This window comes from Thunnus albacares, chromosome 14 (assembly GCF_914725855.1).
Source record: "Thunnus albacares chromosome 14, fThuAlb1.1, whole genome shotgun sequence".
In the NCBI taxonomy this organism is placed as follows: domain Eukaryota; kingdom Metazoa; phylum Chordata; class Actinopteri; order Scombriformes; family Scombridae; genus Thunnus; species Thunnus albacares.
This window is the reverse complement of record NC_058119.1, coordinates 17,624,957-17,636,599: the sequence shown is the minus strand read 5'-3', so window position 1 is coordinate 17,636,599 and position 11,643 is coordinate 17,624,957. Positions and strand designations below refer to the sequence as shown.

General features: G+C 36.8%; 1 protein-coding gene across 1 annotated transcript; it reads right to left on the bottom strand.

The window, feature by feature from the left end:
* Window positions 1-648: 648 nt before the first annotated feature.
* On the bottom strand, window positions 649-7,747 carry fas (Fas cell surface death receptor). Its single transcript, XM_044373860.1, has 9 exons — window positions 6,926-7,747; window positions 6,371-6,492; window positions 4,882-5,013; window positions 2,991-3,105; window positions 2,739-2,797; window positions 2,536-2,622; window positions 2,281-2,333; window positions 1,903-1,921; window positions 649-1,307 (listed from the first exon to the last, which is right to left on the bottom strand). The coding sequence occupies exons 1-9, from the start codon at window positions 6,997-6,999 to the stop codon at window positions 1,030-1,032; spliced, it is 939 nt and encodes a 312-aa protein (XP_044229795.1). The 5' UTR covers window positions 7,000-7,747; the 3' UTR covers window positions 649-1,029.
* Window positions 7,748-11,643: the final 3,896 nt, after the last annotated feature.

Below are 11,643 nucleotides of genomic sequence, written 5' to 3'. Positions count from 1 at the left end.
ATATGATTAAACTGAATCTCTTCCATCAGACAAAACAAGACATTTGAACACATCAATTTGTGTTCTAGGAAACAGGCAATAAGTATATTTCACTATTGTCTGACACCGATTAATCAATCAATCGAGATAACAATCATTAATCTGATATATTGATAACGAAACTCATTCTTAGTTGCAGCCACTATTAAATATAAAATACTTATCAGAAACTACCAAAACAAATAGATACGAGTAAAACAGACAAGAGATCACAGAATAATCTGATAATTTGTGTTTAAGAGGGATGGAAGCTAATTTGTATTTTTTCAATACCGACTCCTTAATAAACATTTAATTAATTAACCACTTATGAGGTGCAGTAAAGTTACTTTAGAACAAAATAAGAATGTGGGAAGGAGGTAACAATACAGATATTTTCAAGTACTTTTAAATAGTACTAGTACTAGTACTTTTATTTTAGAATTACAATAAAAACTGCTTTTAAACAGTAGCAGTTATTGCACCAAGATCGAACTAAAAAACAGTTATGCAGTTTTAAAAATGATAAACTGCGATGTTCATCTGGAAAGATCAGGAAGGTCAGTTGAACTATCAGCATTAGTTAAAAATAGACCAGTCACAATTTCATAAACATATAAGGGACCAAAATACATTTGGCACTTCACTAATTATCATTTATTGAGGTTTATTACACAATATACAAGCTGTGGCAAGCTGTGCATCACTCACAGATAACATGTCAACTCTCTCCAGACATTATTATATTGTAGCTCTTCAACACAGGAAAGGAGTGTAATTCAATGTGTTAATACTACTCTGATCTAATCTTTGTAAACAATTTGACATTCAAATGTGGATTGAAATAGTAACAGAAAAGAATATTGATTCCTCCACATCATTCCTCCGTAACACAGTTGTTGATCAAATTGATCCAAATTCTAACTCTGGTTTTACTAAGTTCAAGTAAAGACAGAAAAATTCATAATAGACACATAAATTTAACATTTACAGTTACTATCATGTAAACATTCAACGAGTCAATATATCGACCACTTTCTTTGCTGTGAGCTTTTTGCCACTATTTTCCAGGTTTTGTATCAACTTCACTGAGGCGTCCATGCCCTGACTCTCCACCCAGATCTTCAGTAGTTGGATTGTCTGCTGCTGAGCATGATTTGGGTGGTCCAGTTGACAATTGTCAATTGTACCTTGTGGTATCCTGTAACGCATTGCTATCGCCTTCATATCATTAAATCCAATATGTTCTGCAATCTCAGGCAGGTGAGGCGTGAGATCCACACGTGGAACTAATGTGACAGACAGAAAAAATAGGGATGAATGTAACAAAGCACAATACATCACAACTTTATTGATCTTGCAGGGGCATTTTGATTTTGGGAATTGTAAAGTAGACATAAAAAGACACAAGGTAGATACAGAATAGCTAATAGCTATGTTTAAGGGTGAGTGATGTTGAAAAGGAAATCAGTCACAATCACTAAACCAATCGAAAGTCTGGTTCCAGACCTCTAAATCACTCCTCACATCTTCTATTTTCACAACAGTTATAAACAAACAATAACCAAGCAGATAGGGATGTCGTCTTTATGTGGCAGAGCCAGAAAAAAATTGCTACATCCATGAAAAATAGCAACATGCTTGTTGCCGCAAAATTGGCAACAAGCAAGACTGAGATTGGACTCACAGATAAAGGATAATAACAACTTTGCATGCAGAAATCAGCGAACATGAACACACAGTTAGACTGAATAACAGCGTGAGATGAAATGTCAGTTCAATCTGATTATCAATCAAACAGCTATTTCATCTGACAAGCTCAAAATATAAAGAAATAAAGCTCTAATATTGCATCAACTAAGAATCACGTTTTGCTTTTCTTACCTGTAAGAGGACGCATCTCCTGAGAAACAAAAGTAAAATGAATGTTAATGAAAGATTTTCAACTCCAGAGTGATAAAATAAGAAATAAAGTTACACAAGTTTTACAGCTATAGTCACACAACAATGATACTGAGTCGGCACAAGCACACTATCAACACCAACGGTTTCAGACAACTAACCTGTACCTCCTAATAGAAAGGTGCAGCTATGCCAACGTTAAAGGAGAGACAGAAAAGGATTTATGATACATGTACGTGTGTGTGTGTGTGTGTGTGTGTGTGATAACTCTTAAAAACAGGACAAACATCTTCCAGTTGGTCAAAAATGGTCAAAAGGTTATAAATGAACTAAAAGATAACACACTGGAGAATAACTTACCACCAGAGTTGCATTGCCATTTTCCTGTTGGTTTATGTTCTGTTGTGCCCTCCCTTATGAGACAAATGATCAAAAAACAAGATACACAGACGTGTTATTAAGAAGACACAAAGAAAACGATTCGATTAGAACTTCACCAGAACTGAACTAAAGGTATTATTACTGTACTTTGCTTTTTTGCTAAGGAACATATGAGGTTCTTGTGCCCCCTGCTGGTCTAATTAGATATAGCTGTATAGTAGTAGAAATACTCACGTTTTATCCATCTCCACAGGACGATGAGCACAATTAAAATGAAAATTGGTATAATTACGCAGGGTATTATAATTAACATATTTACCTCTGAAAAAAAAGGACACAGACATTGTTAGACATTTTTATTTCAGGCAAAAATACTTTTAAATAACACGCAATAGACTGATTGTCACAAGGTTGCAAACTGCAAACATCAAACTTACCATTGCACACGGTGTTATTGGTGGCTGTACAGGCTACTTTGATCCCATAAACACCACACCTTGAACCAAAAGAAAACAAAAACAAAAGGTATCAGTTACTTTGTCGTGGTTTAAAAACTCTGCTGGTAATCTATGAAGACAAGTCAACAAATTGGTGATGATGTTTTACCATTGTAAGAAAACTTTGAAGAGATTTTAAGAAGCCATACATACATATTATTATTAACAAATATTTGAATGAGCAATACTTACGCTTTACAAGGGAAGCAGAATGTACAGGGTTCTTCTTTGTCACAATAGTGATCCTTTTTACATCGACACTTACTGTTTCTGTCAGTTGAACAGTGTTTATCCACCTCTAGATTGGCTGAAAAGAAAGCACATCGACACAACTGTCATTAAAGGGTTTGACAGACTTTTATATATCTTCATTTTCATAAAAACAACACAGTGAAATATTGTGTTTTTTGCGGTACATAATAGTCTACATTTCAAGTTAGAGTGAAATCTTCAATGTTGTCGTTTCTAAAAGTAAAAGACATTTACTCTGAGTACTGAATTCTCATAGACAAATTGAAATAGTGCTCTTATTTCTTTTTCTTTTAAAATCTGTATATCTCACTGCATGGAACTGACTGGAATTAGGTCTGCAACTATTTCATTATTAATTAATCTGGCCATCATTTTGATTAATCTCTTAAAGAACCAGTGTGTAGGATTTAGTGGCATCTAGTGGTGAGGATGCAGGATTGCAACCAAATGCATACCCCTCCCCTCACCATCCCCTTCCAAGTGTGTAGGAGAACCTCTGGTGGCCGCGAAACTCGCAAAAAATGCAAAAGGCCGTCTCTAGAGCCAGTGTTTGGTTTGTCTGTTCTGGGCTACTGTAGAAACATGGCGGTGCAACATGGTGCAACTCTATGGGATGAGCCACTCCCTATGTAGATATAAAAGGTTCATTCTAAGCTAAAGAAAACTCAATGATTCTTATTTTCAGGTGATTATACACTAATTGAAACATACTTATGAATATTATTTTCTATTTCTGCCATGTCTGTTCAGCTAGATGCCACTTAATTCTATACACTGCACCTTTAATAGTTTGGTTAATAAAATGTCAGAAAAAAAGCCCATCACATTCTCTCAGAGCTCAAGTTGACGTCAATAAATAGATTTATTTCTTTGAAACAGTCTAAAACCCAAAATGTCTTAAAATTACAATGATACAATACATAGAAAAGCAGCAAATCTTAATCTTTAAAAAGCTGGATCCAGGCAATTTATAGCATTTTTGCTTGCTAATTTACTTAAACAATTAACTATTTTAATTATCGGTGATAAGTCCTCCATTGATTGACTCAACTGATCAATTAACCAACTAATAATTTCAGCTCTAATTGCAATCATTCTTCTTTGTGTAAGGTTTAAATACAGCTGTGAATATACTTTACTCCTTAACTAAGTGGAGACAATTAATAATTTTCAGCCATATGCAAATTTTAATTAACTATATAATTAAGATTTCTTGACTCTAGGGTCATAAAATTGTGCGGTTCCATCTTTATAAGGACAGTGTACCTACCTCCCTCTAAAATTGCTTGCTCAAACAATATAGGCCTTTCTCATTTTGAGATGTCACAAGAGGAAAAACACAATGACGGCTAAATTTAATTTAGCTGCTAACTCTGTCAGGTCCTGGTACTGTGAAAGCTGGCTCACTGTCACACTGTCATATTGGGACACTTGAAAAAACAGAGCGATCAATAATGTCATTAGTAACACCTGCGCTTTTTCCTACCATGGCAAGTCTAAGTATCTGCTGTGAAAAAGGCCAATTTTTGAATTTTTTAGTGATGTTTTGTTTTATGCATTTCAGAAATGTTCTTTATGCACTTGCCTGCCACCTTAGATTAGCTCCAACTCTGTTCTTAAAAACAAAAACTAAGGACCTTTTTCGTCTGTCTGGCCTTAGTATTGTTGTTCTTATATATATATATATATATATATATATATATATATATATATATATATATATATATATATATATATACATATATACATATATATCATATATATATACCTTTAATCTGACATGTATTAAACCCCTTCTTAAACCAAGGAATTGTGATGTCTCACTGTGTACCATTGTCATCGCACTGTGTGCAGGGTTCACAGGTTGTCTGGACAGTAGGGTGACTGCTGTACGTCCCTTCCTCACAGCGGTGGCATTCTCGATTATCTGGACTCACATCGCAGGATTCTGTCCGTCGGTAACCTAAAATATGGAGACAAATGAGCCAGAAGCACAAGAAAATGATTTAATCAGATAGATTTATGCAAAAAAAATTTAAAGTCAGTACTGCTTTTCTTGCAAAATAGACACTACAGCTTGTAATAGTCATATTTATCAATATCTTGTGTAAAAAGATTTAATGTTAATATTCTTCAGTGGATGAAGGTTTTGTGTGATAGGCCTTTGTCCAGCAACACAAACGTTGTCATTACCTACCACAAAGTTTCCTAAACTGGGGGCAGTTATTCAATTAACTGAGAGAATAATCGGCAGATTAAGTATTAAGTTGTAAGTACTCAGATCCATTACATATGTAAAAGTACTAATACCATAATGTAAAAATACTTAGTACAAGTAAAAGTCATGCATGAAAAATTTTAATTATGTAAAAGTACAAAAGTATTAGCAGCTTGATGTAGTTAAAGTATTACAGTAAAAGTAGTGGTTTGGTCCCTCTGACTGATATATTATTATATATAAATGTCATTAGATTACTAATCTGAAGCATCAGTGTGTAAGCAGCATGTTACTGTTGTAGCTGCTAGAGGTGGATCTAGTTTGAACTACTGTATATACAGTTAGCTGGTTTAGTCCAGTGGTTCCCAACCTAGGGGTTGGGCCCCTCCAAAGGGTCATTGGCTAAACCTGAGGGGTCGTGAGATTAATGGGAGAGGAAAGAAGAAAAAACAAAGTTCTGATACACAAATCTGTTTTCAGTTTTTGGACTTTTTCTCTAATCTTTGATTTTTGGTGAAATATTTGATCATTTGAACATTTATTGAAATGAAACCACATGAGAAGTAGAAAGGAGGGAGAGGGAAAAAGAGGGAAAATGAAATTAAAAACTGGAGGGAAAAATCACTTTTTGGTGGAGCTGTTAACAACTCATAGACATCCGAAATGTGACCCTGACTACACACTGCTTTTTGTAAGACGTCAAAATGCAAAAAGGTTGGAAACCACTGGTTTCATCTTTAACAATGTGTTGTAGCTTTATCCATTATCCATTGTGTCAAATCTTCATTTGAAAAGTAACTAAAGCTGTCAAATGTAGAGTAGAAAGTACAATATTTCCCTCTGACGTGTAGTGAAGTGGAAGTATAAAGTAGCATAAAATGGAAATACTCAAGTAAAGTACAAGTACCTCGAAATTGTGCTAAAGTGCAGTACTTGACTAAATGTTCTTAGTCACTTTCCACCACTGGGATGAATCGAGATCATAAATAATCTTGAGATGCAGCCCTACATTGATTCCCTCTTGATTAAGGAAGACAGCAAACTTAAACTGGTTGTCATAATGCCATTCAAGTTCACTTGAACCAGTTGCACTGACACTTACCTGCACGGCACTGACAACAGCTCCTGTTGCCATGGACGTAGGTGCCATCAGCACACACGTTCGAATCCTGCCTTCTGCTTCGGATTAGTCCTTTACCATCCGTTGAGGAGGGGACGGAAACTCTGGAAAAACAGAGAATCGAAAGTGAAAGTAAGTCTCGGTACATTACACCTTTAATATATCTGAATAAATACTAATTACTCAATGTAAGACCTCCACTAACGTACACGTAACGTCACTTGTCTTCACCTCTAACGGTTAGGTGACGTAGAATATAGGTGTTATTTGAAATTGTGTTACCCGTCGATTTCTTTCCCCACGTGAAATCGCACCTCAAACCACAAAAACCAGAGAAACCTGTCTTTTGCTTCTGCGTTACTTACCTTCAGCCCAAAACCTAGCCAGTCATATTTATAAACCATAAATACAGCAACAAACTAAATCAAACTCTTTCCTAAAAACACTTTTCGGAAACGTAGCCTGTTTCATCACAACACAACTACAGAGTACAGTGCTCACAAAATTCATATACGAGGTCTATTAAACTTTACCTACAGTGACAAAGCGAAGATGATAAACCAGACAGGAATCATGTTTGAATCAGATGCCACCATGCTGTTAAACTTCATAAACTGCTGTGAAAAGTTATAACTCCCTATCACACGTCTATCCTCTGTGTACAGTACGTTAGTACTTCCCTCTGAGTCTGCGCAGACGGGGATTTTTGTGTTTTTTACGGGGAATTTTTTTTCTTAGTTGCTTTATATTTCCGTAAACAAATAACATTGGATGAGTCATTTTGCAGTACGTCTAACCTACAATACAGCCTACATACAATTGTCAGTTGCTGTGTTTGGGTGTAGCCAGGAGGTTGTAAATACTGAGGTGACTCACCACATTACATTACAGTTATACTTTCTGTAAAGTTTATTTCACAACATAAAGGTCTAAATAATGTGTTGCCAAGGATAGGATTCATGGGGATTGAAATGATGAAAGCTTTATGTTTGTTAGCTTAAAAGTAGTGAAATTTAAACACATTGAGTCTAAAAATACACAGATCATCTTATAAAATACCCACTACATGTAAGTTTCTATTTGTAGAATGTAAACTATCATTACTGTGATCACCTTAAATCTGAGTTTAATGTGTGAGTGTTACAATTTTGTGACACACAACTAAGCCAATCGTGGACAAGTATGCAATTTACACAAACAAGATGTGGAAACTTTCAGTCTCTAGTGCACAAACACAATGAGGACGGACTTTTCAATTCTGTTTCAACAACAAATATTTGCATATTTATAAATTATGGACTTTCCAATGAGGCAGAAGGGTCTGAAGGGGATTTTTAAAACTTACAATAAGGGAAAGCTTAGGGGATTTGAAAATATATGGGGTTCTTTTTATTATTATGATGATGATGATGATGATGATAATTATTATTATTATTTTATTATTCTTTTTTATCTTTCAACATATTTACTTAACTTGTAATGTAATAATTATGTGACTAATACTGAAAGTAAAATTTCTATGATCTGCGCATGACTGGCCCTTGCGCAGGTCTCAAATAAGACCACTAGGGGGAGTCATTGTTCTTTATTTGGTATGATGCTGTTGGAAATAAGGAGGATTTTGCTCCTGCTGATGGGAGTCCATCAGTAAAATAAAATGTAATATCTTTCAGATTTTTTAATTTTTGATTGAGAACTGATGAAATGGGAAACACCACAAACTACAAAACAAAAACTATCCAACATTGGTGACACTTACCTGTCTGAGTTGTGTTTATAATGCATTCTCCTGAACAACACACCTGATTTTTGGATTACAGACACAGTTTATTTCAGTTTATTTAGATTTAACAGTTGCATTGAAGAAAGACAAGCCTGAAATTAAGTTTTAAAAATGTATCTGTCCCATTACATCATACGTTTCTGTTCCTGAACAGGATATCAGGCAAATGAAAATGAATAGAAGCTGATAAACACAGGTGAGTGAAGCACTGCGCTGCTGGGAATCTGCTATCCTGCTGGCAATTGCCTCATTCTCAAGTTATGTGGAATCAAATTAAAGTTACATTAAACTATATAATGAATCAATATCTATTTTAACTCAGTCTTTGATTTTACAAAGTTCTTCTGCAGTGAATTCATGAAGCTCCTGATGTGCTATACAAGACATTTCTGTAGCAGGAAATCCTTTCTGTCTGTGCCAACACCTACTTAAGAAATTAATGCCTCACTGCCACCCCCAAACCCCCTACACCCCCCCCCCCCCCCCGTCATATTTGTTTGATCACTGCCAAGTGTAGTTAACAGCAAATTTATCTTTGAACAAAAGTGAAGAAAAAAGTGTTTGGCTAGGGAATAAAAACTTAACTTGAAGGAGAGCTCCTGTGGGATTTGGTTGTTTTTGCAAGTGTATCAAATTTCAACCCTTTGTAGTCCCAGTGAGCCCCAGTGTCGAATTTGTACCAGTCTACTGCCTGCTCATGTGGCCCACTTATAGAGCAAAATTAACACACACACACACACACACACACACACACACACACACACATACACACACAGACAGGTGTTGTAGAAAAATCATGAATTCATATTTTTAGCCACACTAGCAGTGTTGGCTCTTGGGTAAATGTAATTCAGTCAGTTCACCACTTTGGTCCAGACTGAAATATCTCAGCAACCATTGGATGGATGGCAATGACATTTAGGTCACAGACTAACTCCACCATCAAGTAGACAAAATGTTAACTTGCCATGAAAATTGGCACAGACATTCATGCCTCCCTCAGGATGACTTGTACCACCTTTTGCGACCTGTCTAACAGAGGTAACTCATAACATGCTGGGTTGAATCTCCTGAAGGACCATTGTTTATAAGTATCAATCAAACAATTCAAATACATGAAACTGTATCTGTCTACTTCTTCAGCTGCTGGTTTTGAGGATAAATAAGTGGATTTGGATATGGATTTTATGTGGGCTAACGCTTAAAGGGTAGGTTCACAATTTTTCAAGTCTGTCTTAAAACAACAGTCAGGTGCCCATATTAACACTGAAAGAGGTTTTCCTCGCTGTAATCATTCCTCCTGTTCATACTGGCTGTTAAAAAATCCCCTTCAAATGTGCTTTCAATGTAAGTAATGTGGGACAAAGTCTGAGTTTGTCATATCAAGTGAATATCTGCCCCATTTACATTCTTTTTAGCATAAAATTCCCTCTTTGTGTTTCCTCGGACAGCATTTCCTTGTTGGAAGTATAGTAACACAGAGAGGGACTTTAGCACTAAAAAGACTGTAACATTCAAATATATTGACTTGATTTGACTAATTTGGACGGCTGAAGCTTCATACTAGCTTCAGATAAACTTTTAAATACATTTTTGCACAGAAGGAGGACTGTGGATTTTGCCCCCCATCCCTTACATTGTAAGTGCATTATGAAGGGATCTTTGAATGGTCAGTATGAACAGGAGGAATGATTATGGCAAGAATAAACAAAATTCAATGTTCATTTGGGCACCTGACGTGACCTGACGTGAAAAATTGTGAACCTGTCCTCTAATATAATAACAGTATATACTGTTACCAATAGGCCACAATGACACTCTCTTCTATTCTTCTGTCCTGCAACAAAACCAAATAGCTGCAAAACCACCACCAGAGAAGTGCAACTCATAGATTTCAGCTCTGTGCAAAGGACATTATCATCCGCGGCCAATGTGTTCCGCCTCCCATCGCCCCCAGGTCATACTATGCAGAATAAGGCAGAGTAAAAGCTCCACTGAGATGGAGGGGGGAAAATAAAAATGGCATAAGACAATGTTTTTGTTGTTAGGAGGGAGCTGCTGGAAGGGACCGTGTTGCAAAGCCTCCCCAGAGACACAGAAGAAGAGGGAGGAGATGGAGTCGTGGAAGCAGCAGGTAACAGCTCCTCTCTTTGGGTGAGAGAAGCTCGTGGAGAAGCACTGAAAAGGAAGAGAGGAGACATCAGTGGTTGTGATTCCTTCTGTCAGACGAAGTTCATTAAAGCTGAGGTTTTGTTAACTATAGACACGATGCACTGTGTCTTTTTTTAGAAACTGGGTCACAACAGTGTTAACTGAAAATAACAAGCAAATACGCGGGAAGTTAAACTGACAATTTCTTTTCCCAGAAATCTATTGCATGCGTGTCAGTGCCACATTTTGTACCAGCTGATATTTTCCCCTTAAGTACACAATGCATTTGTTAATTTGAAATTGCATGCATTTGTGGTGAAGCATGCTTCATATTTCATATTTACTGCCTTGAGGTTGAGCATCTTTAACTTGAGCTGCAGCACTTCTTTCATAGAACCAAAGCTTTTAGGCCTACAGGTACCATGAACCATGAACCATGAATACACTCAGAGCAAATGTGAAAACTATATTTCCAAAGGGAGTGGCTTTGCTCTTTCACGTCAGAATAGCTATACTACTGCGACTTTGACATTTAAACACTGTGACAGTTTTCAGATTTTTCCGTCTGGATGTGAATTTTTGAAACGTTTACCTTAAAAGGCAGAAGCAATTCGGAGTTTTGCTATTCTGTGCTTATGCTCAGACACTGAAACTGTGGTATTGGACAAAGAGGATTCAGACAAGTATATCTATTCATGTAGTAAACAATTTGAAAGAGGAGATAACTAATGTGAGGCAACAACATCTATTGCTACTGCTTGCCTGCCTCGTAACATACAGTATGTCCAGCACAGAAGAAATTGGGACTGGTGGCACAAACCTGATGCCTCTCCACACACAGAACAGGAAGAGAGTCATGCTGCTCTTCAACTACAGGAAATAACCTCAGTGCTGATGACGCTGGTCTCAAGGGAAAGCTCAGCAAGTTCTATAGATCTGAGGCATACTGTACACTCTGTAACTTCATGAACGCCAGCGCTGTGCAAGGCAGTGCAACATGTTGCAGCACAGACACACACGTTCACACACTTCCATATTCAGTCACATGTTTCTTTAGGGGCTGTTTTTGTGCCACACATTAAAAATAAGGATTGTGTTCATGACCAAATCGCCAAAAACAAGTACAATATCTCCCGGTCTCTCTTTCCCCCAGCACCAGCTTACACACATGCACACAAATTAGATGAAAAGTTGTAAATCTGTAAAGCTGCCACTAGACGATATGTCTGTGCAGAGAGATTTCCCCCGCAACACGTCCAGCGGTTTGCCTAATTAGAGCTGAGTGTATCTGTGGGCAAGGGAGTCTGCGTCTCCACATGGA

Bases quoted from the DNA above. Each gene is read 5' to 3' on its own strand.
- fas (XM_044373860.1), bottom strand. From the start codon at position 6,999: ATGAAGTTTAACAGCATGGTGGCATCTGATTCAAACATGATTCCTGTC. The intron at 3,106-4,881 runs GTACACAGTGAG...CTTTCTTTTCAG, and splicing joins CACACAGTGCGATGACAATG to CCAATCTAGAGGTGGATAAA. The intron at 2,623-2,738 runs GTAAGTTTGATG...CTTTTTTTTCAG, and splicing joins CAATAACACCGTGTGCAATG to AGGTAAATATGTTAATTATA.